We start from the raw sequence: 16948 nt of genomic DNA on the forward strand, positions 1-16948 counted from the left end.
AATACGCTTCTTTCTTTTCACGCTCTCATTTAGTGTTGTGGAGTAACTACAATGATGTTGATCCATCCTCAGTTTTCTCCTACCAAAGCCATTAAGCTATATAACTGTTTTAAAGTCATTATTGGCCTCATAGGGAAATCCCTGAGCGAATGCCTTCCTCTCCGGCAACTGAGTTAGGAAGGATGTCTGGATCATTGTGGTGACTGGATATGTTGATACACATCCAAAGTGTAAGTAATAACTTCACAATGCTCAAAGGGATATTCAATGTCTGCTACCAATAGGTGCACTTCTTGGCAAGGCATTGTAAAACTTCACTGGTCTTTGTGGTTGAATCTGTGTTTGAAATTCACTGCTTGACTGAAGGACTTTACAGATAATTGTATGTGTGGGGTACAGAGATGAGGGAGTCATTCAAAAATCGTGTTATTGTTTGCACACAGTGAGTCCATGCAACTTATTATGTGACTTGTTAAGCACATTTTTACTCCTGAATTGATTTAGGCTTGCCATAACAAAGGGGTTAAATACTTATTGACACAAGACATTTCAGCTTTTTATTTTTTTATTAATTTGTTTAAAAAAAAATCTAAACACATAATTCCACTTTGACATTATGGGGTATTGTGTGTAGACCAGTGACACAAAATCACAGCATGTGAGTCAAGGGGTGTGAAAACCTTCTGAAGGCACTGTATATATTTATGGAGACAAGCAGAAGAACCCTTTTTGGTTCTTCTTGGCACCTGTTTTCTATGAGTGTATGCTGCAGGCTAATTTTGGGATTCTATTATTTTATCACTGTGGTTAATGCACATCCTAAGGTAAACAGCTAAACTGATATTCTATATTAAATATAGTTTAATTCTTTGTTATATGACATCATTTTCCAGATATTTTTGTGTTTAAAGTTAACTGTTTTTTCAATGGAGTACTGCAATGGCAGCCTACAGGTGGAAAATTAGGGACCCTGAATAAAACATGTTTTAAAACATTATTTGATAGCGAAGGACACGTTCAACCAAACGAAGCAACTCCAGTGCCTGCTCAGGTCAGTTTTCATTGTTGAGACTGTGTTTCTCCCATTGCCTCTCTCTGCTTTCTGGGCACCTGCGCTTGCTAGCCCGCCCTCCTGCAAACATACTGCCTACTGAGGTCCCCCCCTTTTCTCTACTGTAGAAAACAGGTTTTACAGCACTTGCCAGAGCTGCTCGCAATGGACAGCGCTGTGAAGATACAATGATCTCTTTCTCAGCACGACCACTTGAATGAAATCACTGTTGACAAGCGGTCTTAACACAGAACCGAGAGAGACCGAGAGGGAGAGTGAGAGACCGAGAGGGAGAGTGAGAGACCGAGAGGGAGAGAGAGAGACCAAGAGGGAGAGAGAGAGAAGGAGAGCTCTGTGGACTATCTTTGACACAAAGAAACAGGGTTTTGAACCTGCAAACCGAGGAGCTTCTGTCACATCTCTAGTTGCTCTACATCTAGAATAGCCAAGATGGAAGAAGATTTGGATGACGGTCAGACTCAGAAAGGTAAGGAAAGAGAAAGAGTATTTTTTTTTTACATTTAAGTGGATGGATTGAGATTTCCTTAGAGTAAAATCTTCCCCTAATTTCTTTGTCTGTCTGTCAGTGGACTATTTATTCAGAAAGGATTGGGTAAATAGTTGGTTAATAATCTGGGTATAAAAGAGCATCTGTTTTGGTTGTTCCTTTGTCCACTGAGTGTCTGCTTGACTGAAGTGTATTTGTGTGTGTGTGTGTTGTCTGCTATCGAGACAGTCAGAGAGTGGTGTGAACTGCTTCTCTGAGCGTTGACTGTGAAAGCACAGGGAGAATTGTCTTTGTTCACAGGCGTCTCGGTAAGGCTCTCGCATGCCTGTCGAGATGGCTCAGGGGAACATTGAAGACAAGAGACCTCGAGCCAGCTCCTTTCACTAATAAAACCATTGTATCCAGGCTATCCACATGTCCAGCTATTGTATTTAAATCAAAGCTATTTTATTATTTGAACAACCCCCCACCCCCCAACATTTTTAAAGCATCTGGATTTGATGCATGTCAGAATTTCTCTCTTGTTCATGTGCATGCAGGGTATGTTGTTCGCTTTGTGCAGAGGGGTTGCTATTTAAAATGCAAACCCACCCCCTCCCATCCACCAGTGTTTAAGTGTATGCTTGAGGGGTAAATAGCTGTGTACTGTATAAATCCATTTATGATTACCAGGCACTGGCATTAGTTTGAATTTGCATTCCTCCATATTAATACAATTGCTCCCTGTATGAAAAAAGGATGCTATCATTCTCTGAGGTGTGTCTCCCCCTTCACTCCTCCTTCCTTCCTTTTTTCCCTCCATCCCAAGTTCTGTGCACGTGACAGGGCTTCATACGTCTGTGCTTCTTTTCTTCCCACCTCCCCGTCCCTCCCATCCTGCTTCCTCTCATCCCTGAAAACCAGTGAGTGCTTCACAGGCATGAGTGAGAGCTAAAACAGTTACCATGGCACTGGCCAAGTCTAGTCATCCCTGCAGCTACTCTCTGCTCTCTGTTCTGTTCCTGCAGATGACATTTTGGTACCCTGGGCCAATCAGTTTACTCAGTGTCTGTGTGCATATGAGTGTGTTTGTGTGTGTGTGTGTGTGTGTGTGTGAGTGTCATGGATGCTAGTTTACCTAGAAATACTTATTGCAATGTGACATACCTTTATTGTCTGGTAAGGTGTTAATACCATTAGTGGCAGCAAAATGACATTGGCTCAGGAATTCTATTTTCACAGTATGGTTCATGACTCTATAAGACTATGATGTCTCAAACCTGTGGGATGACTACCGGAAACATCCTGATAGCAGTGTTGATTAAATACCTATCAGTCATGCGTGTCTGTAGTACACCACGTCCATTCATTTGGCTGAAGTAACCAGCTTGTTAGTCCACATATAATTACTTAGCCAATCACGCTTTCCACTACTGGTGCTGCGGCCCCACTGGCCCAAATGTGGCTAACTGACACATATCTTCTTCATCAAATCTGGAAAGTTATACATAAAACATGGCACTAAAGCAGTTTGGCTGAGTGCTGCTCCACATTAACGTTCTTCTTTCCTGCTTCCTCACTGAATCAACACACTGACTGGTGAACTTCAGTAACCTGGTCCCAGACCTTTTGGTGCAGTATATCCAACGCCTCTGGCCTTACGTCATGCTAAACCATGACAATGATCATAGGAGTTGGATATACAGCACAAACAGGTCCGGGACCAGGTGTAACCGGTGTGAAATGCCTAGCTAGTTAGCGGTATGTGCTAGTAGTGTTCAACCGGTGATGTCACTCGCTCTGAGACCTTGAAGTAGTTGTTTCCCTTGCTTTTGTGTGCACCGATACGTAATGGAGCTTCGTGGGTGGCGGTTGTTGATGTGTTCAGAGGGGCCCTGGTTTGAGCCCAGGTTCGGGTAAAGAGAGGGACGGAAGCAACACTGATACACATGCTAGAACTTCATCTAGGGACACTTAGCTAGATGTCTTGTGCTTGAAACAAGATGATTTGATGCTCCTGTTTGCAATTATGAGGTCCGAATGCATGAATAATGCAAGTGCCAATGTAATAGGCTGGCCTACATGCTGCTACAGTACAGTATATGCAGTGTGTCTTGCCCACTAGAAAATAATGGAATTTTGGTTCTCGTTTAATAATTGCAGTTTGGTTCCACCATGCAAACCTAATCCCCCCCAAACAGAAAAAGCAACAACCTCAAACAAACAGAAAATTGCCCCAAAACTATCATGACATTTAAAGTACTGACACAAGCAAAATACATTTGAATATACACAGCTAGAGTAGTCATATTGAGGGGGATTGTGGTATGGTCTCACAGTATTAGCCTCACAGTGAGGTTATGTGTTTTATGTGATACTTTAAAAAAAATAGCAGTCACAGTGCAGCCATAAATAAACCTATTATTTGGCAAGCACCAAAACAACAATGAGTTATAACTATGTAATAATGATCTATAAACTACCTATAAAACTACAACCCCTCATAAAGTGAAGATTGGGCCTTACACTTATATTTACGGGTTCTAAGTCTCTTGTCACTTGGATGAGACAATTATTCACATGACCACAGCAAATTGTACTAAGTTGGTGCTACATGAAAAGAACAGCATGGTCACCTTGCTGTTCTGAAAGACTGGCTTAAGAGCACATGACAGCGGAGATTTAAAACCCTCCTGGGAGGAAGGACAATTAATGACTTGGAGTCCCTGCCTTGAGGGCCTCTCAAATGGCTTTATGATGCCTATATTTAATGTTCAGTTGTTTTGTGTTTTCTTAGATGACAAATTAATTTCTGTTCTTTGGAGTTGTGGAGATTATTTTACATTGTTGAAAACAATGAATGGGAACACTGCTACTGTAGCATTGATTTCACTAGTCATGCCACCTAGCTTTTACCATGCTTTTCCCCCCTACTTATACATACAGTGTTGTTATGTGCTCTCTGTGATGTAACCAGAAATCTGAGCAACCTCTTAGGAAGAAGTGTCATTAAACAGTTATGCTTTCATATAATAGTCTATGTGACCTAACCTATCATTTTGGGGTGTCTGGTCACAATCTGACCCCCCACCTCAGAGAACCCTGAGTCCATGATGTATTAAGAGGACAATCAGTTGTAAGTGCACTTTCTCTGGGGTCATTCCTCCACCAACTGTCTCCCTGTCACCTTCTATGAGGTCACCTGTTATATGTGGACCAGAGCTCTATAGGTCATCTGTAGCCCTTTCCTGGCATTAGGGGCACCATGGACTAGCCAGGGGGCTAACATGAGAGAAGAGCAAATGTAATGCACCTACTGTACGTAACATAACATGCAATGGTTTTCAGACACAACGTAACTCTCCATGCATTGTAAAAGAGCGTATTTTTATACCCCTCAGTGCTACTTTGTAAATCCTCAAAATAACAATAAACACCCACAAATAGTTTGCATCACATTCTTTCTTTTTATTAACATTAACAAAGGGTCACAAGGTCTATTTTAAGAGACTTTCAATTGTCATGTGACAGGTATTGATCATCTTAGTGTTGATCTTCTGTTATATTGCTACTGATATTACAGATCTAGTTTAGCTTTCTAATGGAAGAGGGGTACTTCTTAATAATAATGTCAATTACAGAGTTATAGATTGGGCCTTACAATTATTTTAGGGTTCAAGAAACTGACCAAATATTGGAAAATATTGTATTGTGGGTTCTCTATGGTCTATGTGAGTCAGATGCACCAGCTGCTCTCTTCATCTGTTAGCCAAATGTAGCGCTTCATGCCGCGTGCCACAAGTCACCAACAACAACAGCGGACAATCCTTATTCCCCAAAATAAAATGGCTTAATCAAATGAATTTGTTATGTCAAAACATAAAATTAAGTCATCATCATCTGTCCTAGCTTGATACGGAGGAATCAATTCCACTTTAGGTAGCATTTGTAATGACATACTGCTGTGACTGCTCCAGCTCCAAATGAAAGGAAAAATGTAGTAAGGCCCACCTGTTAAGACTACCTGAGCCAAGCGAAGGAATTAGTTCTCCTTCCGTTCAACTCGGTTGATCAAGTTTTATCGGCAATGTGTGATAATGTGCTCAGGAGTCAAGGCTCAATAGAGGGAAAATTCCACAGCAAATAGAAATTCTTGGAACCTATCAGATCTATCCTAAAACATTAATTGAACTAGGAAAGCTATATAATTCAGGTATTGTATTGCTGTAGTATATTACATTTAAACCAATGAAATGTGTGGTCCAGAACCATTATCACACATCATATGCTCCATTGTCCCCTATAAACTGGACATTTGTGTAAGATGCAGCATTGCACATTTTGAGCCCCTCTAACTTGGGCTGTGACTTTTCATGGTTTGATACATGGTTTTCCCTCTCCCAAAATCTTGAACTGATTATCCATGGAGTTAATCTTCTCACACAGTGAATTCTGGCTTTCTCCACTGCCAGCTGACCTGCTCTTCCACTTCCATTGTTTTGGACTCCAGCTGCATCCCTCCACCCTATGGAGGTCAAGGGAATTCCACCAATTGTTCCCAAATGTTCCCCAAACTTCTGTAACAGTTATTAGGTGAGAGTTGGGTAAGTTGAGTTGGGTAAGTTGATCTTTTATAATCAGCATCACTCCGCCAAGGGAAATATGAAACACTTTCGAACAAAGATATCTACACACTGTACCGGTCAAAAGGTTGGACACACCTCATTCAAGGGCTTTTCTTTACTTTTACTATTTTCCACATTGTAGAGTAATGAAATAGCACACATGGAATCATGTAGTAACCAAAAAAATGTTAAACATATCAAAATATATTTTATATTTGAGATTATTCAAAGCTCTTTGCCTTGATGACAGCTTTGCACACTCTTGGCATTCTCTCAACCAGCTTCACCTAGAAGGCTTTTCCAACCGTCTTGAAGGAGTTCATACATATGCTGAGCACTTGTTGGCTGCTTTTCCTTCACTCTGCGGTCCAAATATTCCAAAACCATCTCAATTGGGTTGAGGTTGAGTGATTGTAGAGGCCAGGTCATCTGATGCAGCACTCCATCACCCTCCTTCTTGGTCAAATAGCTCTTACACAGCCTGGAGGTATTTTGGGTCATTGTCCTGTTGAAAAACAAATGATAGTCCCACTAAGCGCAAACCAGATGGGATGGCGTATCGCTGCAGAATGCTACTCTGGATCTCACAGAGACACGGCGGTTAGAACCAAAAATCTCACATTTGGACATATCACACCAAAGGACAGATCTCCATAGTCTAATGTCATTTGCTTGTTTTTCTTGGCCCAAACAAGTCTCTTTTTCTTATTGGTGTCTTTTAGTAGTGGTTTCTTTGCTGCAATTCGACCATGGAGGCTTGATTCACGCAGTCTCCTCTGAACAGTTGATGTTGAGAGGTGTCTGTTACTTGACCTCTGTGAAGCATTTATTTGGGCTGCAATTTCTGAGGCTGGTAACTCTAATGAACTTATCCTCTGCAGCAGAGGTACTCTGGGTCATCCATTCCTGTTGCCATCCTCTGGAGAGCCAGTTTCATCATGGCGCTTGATAGTTTTGCAGCTGCACTTGACTGACCTTTGTGTGTTAAAGTAATGATGGATGGTAATTTCTCTTTTGGTTATTTGAGATGTTCTTGCCATAATATGGACTTATTTGGTGTTTTACCAAATAGGTCTGTCTTCTGTATACAACCCCTACCTTGTCACAACACAACTGATTGGCCAAATGCATTAAGAATTAAATAATTTCCACAAATTACCTTTTAACAAGGCACAACTGTTAATTGAAATGCATTCAAGGTGACTACCTCATGAAGCTGGTTGAGAGATGCCAAGAATGTGCAAAGCTGTCATCAAGGCAAAGGGTGGCTACTTTGAAGAATCTTAAATATAAAATAACTTTTGATCTGTTTAACAATTCTTTGGTTACTACATGATTCAATGTGTATAATTTCATAGTTTTGATGCCTTCACTATTATTCTACAATGTAAAAATAGGAGAAATAAAGAAAAACCCTTGAATTAATAGGTTTGACCAAACTTTTGACTGGTCCTATATACTTCATTCGCACGTTCGTCATAACGATGAGACCAAGGCGCAGCGTGATTTGAATACATTCTTCTTTATTTACAAAGAACACTAAACAAACGTGATGCTAATAATAACGAGTGCTGACAAGCAACTACACATAGACAATAACCCACAAAAACCAACATGAAAAATGGCAACCTAAATAGGATCCCCAATCAGAGACAACGATAAACAGCTGCCTCTGATTGGGAAGCAATTCAGGCCACCATGGATCTACATTTACTTAAACATACCAAAACCCCATAGATATACAAAAAACAAAAACACACATACCACCCTCGTCACACCCTGACCTAACCAAAATAATAATGAAAACAAAGATAACTATGGTCAGGGCGTGAATTTCAGGGTGTTGTGCAATTCGACACAATCACAATCACTTTTTGTCTTTCAATCATTTTGATCATTTTAATTTTATCAACACATGTTTAACACTTTTTTTTCCCTTCACCTTTATTTAACCAGGTAGGCTAGCTGAGAACAAGTTCTCATTTGCAACTGCGACCTGGCAAAGATAAAGCGTAGCAATTTGACACATACAACAACACAGAGTTACACATGGAATAAACAAAACATACAGACAATAATACAGTAGAACAAAAGAAAACAAAACGTCTATATACAGTGAGTGCAAATGAGGTAAGTTAAGGAAATAAATAGGCCATGGTGGCGAAGTACTTACAATATAGCAATTAAACACTGGAATGGTAGATCGGCAGAAGATGAATGTGCAACCAGAGATACTGGGATGCAAAGGAGCAAAATAAACAAATAAATAAATAAATACCAGTATGGGGATGAGATAGGTAGATAGATGGGCTGTTTACAGATGGGCTATGTACAGGTGCAGTGATCTGTGAGCTGCTCTGACAGCTGGTGCTTAAAGCTAGTGAGGGAGATGTGAGTCTCCAGCTTCAGAGATTTTTGCAATTCGTTCCAGTCATGGACAACAGAGAACTGGAAGGAAATACGACCAAAGGAGGAATTGGCTTCAGGGGGTGATCAGTGAGATATACCTGCTGGAGCGCGTGCTACGAGTGGGTGCTGCTATGGTGACCAGTGAGCTGAGATAAGGCGGGGCTTTACCGAGCAGAGACTTGTAGATAACCTGTAGCCAGTGGGTTTGGTGACGAGTATGAAGCAAGGGCCAACCAACGAGAGCATACAGGTCGCAATGGTGGGGAGTGTATGGGGCTTTGGTGACAAAACGGATGGCACTGTGATAGACTGCATCCAGTTTGTTGAGTAGAGTGTTGGAGGCTATTTTATAGATGACATCACCAAAGTCGAGGATCGGTAGGATGGTCAGTTTTACGAGGGTATGTTTGGCAGCATGAGTGAAGGATGCTCGTATAGGAAGCCAATTCTAGATTTAATTTTGGATTGGAGATGCTTAATGTGAGTCTGGAAGGAGAGTTTACAGTCTAACCAGACACCCAGGTATTTGTAGTTGTCCACGTATTCTAAGTCAGAGCCGTCCAGAGTAGTGATGCTGGACGGGCGAGCAGGTGCGGGCAGTGATCGATTGAATAGCATGCATTTAGTTTTGCTTGCGTTTAAGAGCAGTTGGAGGCCACGGAAGGAGAGTTGTTTGGCATTGAAGCTCGTCTGGAGGTTAGTTAACACAGTGTCCAAAGAGGGGCCAGAAGTATACAGAATGGTGTCGTTTGCATAGAGGTGGATCACAGAATCACCAGCAGCAAGAGCAACATCATTGATGTATACAGAAAAGAGATTCTCGGCCCGAGAATTGAAACCTGTGGCACACCCATAGAGACTGTCAGAGGTCCGGACAACAGGCCCTCCGATTTGACACACTGAACTCTATCAGAGAAGTAGTTGGTGAACCAGGCGAGGCAATCATTTGAGAAACCAAGGTTGTCGAGTCTGCCAATAAGAATGTTGTGTTTGACAGAGTCGAAAGCCTTGGCCAGATTGATGAATATGGCTGCACAGTAATGTCTCTTATCGATGGCGGTTATGATGTCGTTTAGAACCTTGAGCGTGTCTGAGGTGCACCCATGAACAGCTCTGAACCCAGATTGCATAGCGGAGAAGGTATGATGGGATTCGAAATGGTCAGTAATCTGTTTGTTAACTTGGCTTTCGAAGACCTTAGAAAGACAGGGTAGGATAGATATAAGTCTGTAGCAGTTTGGGTCTAAAGTGTCACCCCCTTTGAAGAGGGGGATGACCGCTGCAGCTTTCCAATCTTTGGGAATCTCAGACGATATGAAGGGGAGGTTGAACAGGCTAGTAATAGGGGTTGCAACAATTTTGGCAGATCATTTTAGAAAGAGAGGGTCCAGATTGTCTAGCCCGGCTGATTTGTAGGGGTCCAGATTTTGCAGCTCTTTCAGAACATCAGCTATCTGGATTTGGGTAAAGGAGAAATGGTGGGGGCTATAAATACTATAGAAATATAAAGTATAAATACTTTAGAAAAAAAAGCAAATCCCACGCCACATTGGGTGAGGCGGGTTGCAGGAGAGTATTTAGAAGTTGAGGTTTAGCAAAATATTTTAGAAGATATGCAAAGAAAAATATGTAAAACGATATATACAAGGGACACGACAGGACAAAGTCATCTGACTGCTACGCCATCTTGCATTCACCTAACAAACACTTTGTACTTTTTGTTTACACTTTTAACATATGCCACTTACCACAAGGCAAACATTTAGACTATTAGCCCACACAGTGACAAGAATGCACTTTCATGTCTGGTTTAGGACCTCATATTGAAGCTTATAGAGATCTTTAAATTAGCTACTTTGGTTTAGATACAAGCTTCATGAAACCTCTAACCCAATAAATGTATTTGACTTGGTGAAAATCAGTTTTTCAAACCTAACTTGCTTACCACTTTTCCATGTGGTTTCTTTCTTCACAGACTCCATGAAATTTTGGCAGATCATTTTAGAAAGAGAGGGTCCAGATTGTCTAGCCCGGCTGATTTGTAGGGGTCCAGATTTTGCAGCTCTTTCAGAACATCAGCTATCTGGATTTGGGTAAAGGAGAAATGGTGGGGGCTATAAATACTATAGAAATATAAAGTATAAATACTTTAGAAAAAAAAGCAAATCCCACGCCACATTGGGTGAGGCGGGTTGCAGGAGAGTATTTAGAAGTTGAGGTTTAGCAAAATATTTTAGAAGATATGCAAAGAAAAATATGTAAAACGATATATACAAGGGACACGACAGGACAAAGTCATCTGACTGCTACGCCATCTTGCATTCACCTAACAAACACTTTGTACTTTTTGTTTACACTTTTAACATATGCCACTTACCACAAGGCAAACATTTAGACTATTAGCCCACACAGTGACAAGAATGCACTTTCATGTCTGGTTTAGGACCTCATATTGAAGCTTATAGAGATCTTTAAATTAGCTACTTTGGTTTAGATACAAGCTTCATGAAACCTCTAACCCAATAAATGTATTTGACTTGGTGAAAATCAGTTTTTCAAACCTAACTTGCTTACCACTTTTCCATGTGGTTTCTTTCTTCACAGACTCCATGAAATGATTACCTCTTCATTAATATTTGGCCAAATTATATATTTTGTATATTGTTTCCTATAAAGGGTGGCTCAACTGACCACTTCGGCTCAACTTACACCACTCTCCCCTACTGGCCAACGTCTGAGTGATTTCTCATTGTTCTCACAATAATGTCCAGCAGGTGCTCAAAAAACACGACAACACATTTCAATAACTTTAACTTTATCGAAAGTTATATGACTTCATATGATGTGATCATATTAATATAAATATGAATTGTGCATCTAAAAACTTCATTTTAATGGTAAATATAATAATTTGGGACTGAACTTAAAATCACACATTGGAGACAACTGCACGAAACCTGCTCGCATGGTTAAATATTTCACCAAACATTACAGAAGCATGTACATCATTTGGGGGGCTTGATTAATTCAGTCCCTTTCAAAACCAATGCCTGGGCTTTCAGATCTGACCTGGGCCTGCACTGTACTTCACCCCAGAGGGTTATCTGTGTAATGAGTCTCATTCACCATTGTCCTAGTGAATTTGTTGACACACAGTAACTGGGTCACAGCTCTGAAGTACCCTTGTCTATTCCCAGTTTTTGCACCGTGGTTGACATGGCAACCATACTGGTTGATTAAACATGCGCAGAGTAATAAGGGACGCGGAGAGCTCTGAAAACCTGCATGCTCCAGGCAGGGGAAGAGGCCGAACTAACGGTATCGGGAAAGCGAGCGTGGAGACACGTACTCTTCCGACATTCACAGACTAAAACATCCAACCATACCCCCCACTGCTTAGTGTAAGTCTCCAGGCTTCCAGATCTAGTGAACAATAAATGCGCAAATGTACCTTATGTACACCACAAGCCACTCCAACCACACTCATTTGCTTTCTCTTATGTATTCTCTTTCCTTCTCTCTCAAGATCTCCCTCTGTCCCCCCCCCTCCTCACCTCTTCATCATCAAACTTTGCATCATCAATGTTTTATGAGAGGTGACCATTATATGATGGCAACCTCAACCATTTATATGGGTTTGTGCATGCGTGCACGTTTGTGTGCCTATGTGCATTTGTGTGTGTGTCTGTGTACCCCTTTTGACTGTCGGACATGATGCAGACAGATGGGAGAGAGGTGGGAATGGGGAGGGGGCATGGGAGGGGGGTGTCCTTTCTCTTTGTATTAGAGAGAGACGCCTGCTGTTGATTGGACTGGAGAGATGGGTCACGACCAAATTACAGGCTTAAATTTTTGAAGAGGGGCTTTTTGTGCGGGAGACAATTGATCCTTCTCTAAGCCCGCCCCCCTTGGTTACTGTTGCAGCGTCAGGCAACATTTCTCTCTGAAACCCAATTCCTCATTCAAACTACTAAAACCGCTTCAATGATCTCAAAATGTGGTTGTATTACACAGTGAAATTAAACACAGACTACCCCTTGCTAATCAGACGATTCTTGGGTATGTTGTGGTGGACTGCATTCAGTCAAAGCTATTAGTTAACTTGCTCTCAGATCATATCCGGATGTCGACAGCAGACGAAAGTTGTATTCATAATATAAACTCATCTTTCAAGGATAATTCGTAAAAATCCAAATAACTTCATAGATCTTCATTGTAAAGGGTTTACACACTGTTTCCCATGCTTGTTTAATGAACCATGAACAATTAATAAACATGCACCTGTGGAAGGGTTGTTAAGACACTAACAGCTTACAGACGGTAGGCAATTAAGGTCACAGTTATGAAAACTTAGTTCACTAAAAAGGCCTTTCTACTGAATCTGAAAAACACCAAAAGAAAGATGCCCATGGTCCCTGTTCATCTGCGGGAACGTGCCCTAGGCATGCTGCAAGGAGGCATGAGTACTGCAGGTATGGTCAGGGCAATACATTGCAATGTTCTTACTGTGAGACGCCTAAGACAGTGCTACAGGGAGACAGGACGGACAGCTGATCGTCCTCACAGTGGCAGACCACGTGTAACAACACCTGCACAGGATCGGTACATCTGAACATCACACCTGCGGGACAGGTACAGGAGGGCAACAACAACAGCCCTAGGTACACCAGGAACACACAATCCCTCCATCAGTGCTCAGACTGTCCGCAACAGGCTGAGAGAGCCTGGACTGAGGACTTGTACGCCTGTTGTAAGGCAGGTCCTCACCAGACATCACCGGCAACAATGTCGCTTATGGGCACAAACCCACCGTCGCTGAACCAGACAGGACTGGCAAAAAGTGCTCTTCTCTGATGAGTCGCGGTTTTGTCTCACCAGGGGTGATGGTGGGATTCACATTTATCGTCGAAGGAATGAGAGTTACACCGAGGCCTGTACTCTGGAGCGGGATTGATTTGGAGGTGGAGGCTCTTTCATGGTCTTTCATGATCGGACTGAGCTTGTTGTCATTGCAGGCAATTTCAATGCTGTGCATTACAGGGAAGACATCCTCCACCCTCATGTGGTACCCTTCCTGCAGGCTCATCCTGACATGACCCTCCAACATGACAATGCCACCAGCCATACTACTCGTTCTGTGCATGATTTCCTGCAAGACAGGAATGTCAGTGTTCTGCCATGGCCAGTGAAGAGCCCAGATCTCAATCCCATTGAGCACATCCGGGACCTGTTGGATCGGAGGGTGAGGGCTAGGGCCATCCCCCCCAGAAATGTCTGGGAACATGCAGGTGCCTTGGTGGAAGAGTGGGGTAACATCTCACAGCAAGAACTGGCAAATCTGGTGCAGTCCATGAGGAGGAGATGCACTGCAGTCTTCAATGCAGCTGGTGGCCACACCAGATACTGACTGTTACTTTTGATTTTGACCCCCCCTCCTTTGTTCAGGGACTTATTATTCAATTTCTGCTAGTCACATATCTGTGGAACTTGTTCAATTTATGTCTCAGCTTTCAATGGTGGCCAATGAGACTGAGATCTAGCTAACCAGCAACCAAGAAATTTCAGATTTCAATTTCAATTTCCAAATACTCCAACAGGCCTTGCATTTCAGGAATCACAGTTGCAAGTTCCCTTGGTGCACTGTTCAGTTATTTAGCCAATTTAAACCATTTATTATTTGAGGAACTCTCATATTTTGCCATTGCCCTCATTAGCTTCAAACAAGCTGAGTTTGATCGAGGAGTCGGACTTGATGCCCGTTGCTATCCACCAGAATGTTGCAATTGGTTGCTCCAAATTCTGGGACAGGGCATAGCGAAGGGTCAATTGAAGGTGGAGCCTGTCTCTTGATTCAGCATTTATTTATAGCTTAAAGCTTCTCCACATGTAGCCATGTTTTTATGTACTGTAGTAAGTTCATTTTATATGTAATGGTGTCCTAATTAAAAGGTTTCATACAATAAAGTTCAAGAGCATAGTATGATCATCATTTAAAGGGATAGTGCAAGATTCTGACAATTAAGCAGATGAGTCAGATGAACTCATGGATAACATTTTTTATGTCTCTATGTGCAGTTTGAAGGAAGTTGTTGGTAGTTTTGCGAGCCAATGCTAACTAGCATAAGCACAATGACTGGAAGTCTACCAGAATCTCCCACTATCCCTTTAAAGAGCGATAGCCCCTAAAAAGAAACTTCTCGTTTTGAAAATGACCTTAGTGTCATCGATATGAGTCAGGAACATTTATTCTAGAGTGAAAATGTACTACAAAGAGTAAATAGGATAATTTTGGTCATAAAGTCAGTCTCTTCCAAAACTGAGATTTGCGAGAAGTTAGACAAAATATATATACAGTACCAGTCAAAAGTTTGGACACACCTACTCATTCAAGGGTTTTTCTTTATTTTTACTATTTTCCACACACATTGTAGAATAATAGTGAAGACATCAAAACTATGAAATAACACACATTGAATCATGTAGTAACTCAAAAAAGTGTTGTACAAAACTAAATGTATTGTATATTTCAGATTCTTCAAAGTAGCCGCTCTTTGCCTTGATGACAGCTTTGCACACTCTTGGTATTCTCTCAACCAGCTTCATGAGGTAGTCACCTGGAATGCATTTCAATTAACATGTGTGCCTTGTTAAAAGTTAATTTGTGGAAATTATTGCATTTGAGCCAATCAGTTGTGTTGTGACAAGGTAATCAAATCAAATCAAATGTATTTATATAGCCCTTCGTACATCAGCTGATACCTCAAAGTGCTGTACAGAAACCCAGCCTAAAACCCCAAACAGCAAGCAATGCAGGTGTAGAAGCACGGTAGGGGGGATTTATAGAAGACAGCCCTATTTGGTAAAAGACCAAGTCCATATTATGGCAAGAACAGCTCAAATAAGCAAAGAGAAATTACAGTCAATCATCACTTTAAGACATGAAGGTCAGTCAATGCGGAAAATTTCAAGAACTTTGAAAGTTTCTTCAAGTCCAGTCACATAAACCATCAAGCGCAATGATGAAACTTGCTCTCATGACGACCGCCACAGGAAAGGAAGACCCAGAGTTACCACTACTGCAGAGGATAAGTTCATTAGTTACCAGTCTCAGAACTTGCAGCCCAAATGAATGCTTCACAGAATTCAAGTAACAGACACATCTCAACATCATCTGTGTGAATCAGAGTGAATCAGGCCTTCATAGTCGAATTGCTTCAAAGAAACCACTACTAAAGGACACCAATAAGAAAATGAGACGTGCTCGGGCCAAGAAGAATGAGTAAAGGACATTAGACCGGTGGAAATCTGTCCTTTGATCTGTCAAAATTTGAGATATTTGGTTCCAACCGCTGTGTCTTTGTGAGATGCAGAGTAGGTGAACTAATGATCTCCACATGTGTGGTTCCCACCGTGAAGCATGGAGGAGGAGGTGTGATGGTGTGGGGGTGCTTTGCTGGTGACACTGTCAGTGATTTATTTAGAATTCAAGGCACACTTAACCAGCATGGCTACCACAGAATTTTGCAGCGATACACCATCCCACCTGGTTTGTGCTTAGTGGGACTATCATTTGTTTTTCAACAGGACAATGACCCAACACACCTCCAGGTTGTGTAAGGGCTATTTTCCAAGGAGGAGAGTGATGTAGTGCTGCATCAGATGACCTGGCCTCAAAGATCACCCGACCTTAACCCAACTGAGATCTTTTGGGATGAGTTGGACCGCAGAGGAAAGGAAAAGCAGCCACCAACAAGTGCTCAGCATTTGTGGGAACTCCTTCAAGACTGTTGGAAAAGCATTCCAGGTGAAGCTGCTTGAGAGAATGTCAAGAGTGTGCAAAGCTGTCATCAAGGCATAGGATGGCTTCTATAAAATATTTTAGGATTTGTTTAACTATGTGATTGGTTACTACGTGATTCCAGATGTGTTATTTCAAAGTTTTGATGTCTTCACTATTAGTCTACAATGTGTAAAATTGTCAAATTAAAGAAAAACCCTTGAATGAGTAGGTGTGTCCAAACTTTTGACTGGTACTGTATGTCACGGAATGAAAGGTAGCGTAACAGTGTTCCTTGGGTTGGGTTGGGTTCATTTTAATCCGGCCCACATACCCACAGCTGGCAACACCTAAGTAATTATACATCATTCTACAGCTGTTTGGCTTGGGGGTGTGGTTTGATGTGGGTGTTTCTTGGGTGTGTCCTTTCCATCACCAGGACACACCCATCTGTCAGAACCTTGCCTGCAGAACAAACAAACCTCCTGCAAGTTTAGTTCAATAACTTCAGGCAGATGTATGGTGAGATGCCAAAGGAAGCTTTGAATAGGTCAGTAGCCTATAGTGTAATATGAGAAGAATGCAATTGCTGAATTTAT

General features: G+C 41.7%; 1 protein-coding gene across 1 annotated transcript in view; it reads left to right on the forward strand.

The window, feature by feature from the left end:
• The first annotated feature begins 1076 nt into the window (after positions 1-1076).
• LOC112256331 (neuronal membrane glycoprotein M6-a) overlaps positions 1077-16948 on the forward strand; it is a 35693-nt gene continuing 19821 nt past the window's right edge. The window contains exon 1 of the mRNA XM_024429503.2: positions 1077-1538. Coding sequence (XP_024285271.1) covers positions 1502-1538 — 37 coding nt within the window. The 5' untranslated portion in view covers positions 1077-1501. The remainder of the gene's footprint in view (positions 1539-16948) is intronic.

The sequence above is a fragment of the Oncorhynchus tshawytscha genome, linkage group LG08, assembly GCF_018296145.1.
Source record: "Oncorhynchus tshawytscha isolate Ot180627B linkage group LG08, Otsh_v2.0, whole genome shotgun sequence".
Lineage (NCBI taxonomy): Eukaryota > Metazoa > Chordata > Actinopteri > Salmoniformes > Salmonidae > Oncorhynchus > Oncorhynchus tshawytscha.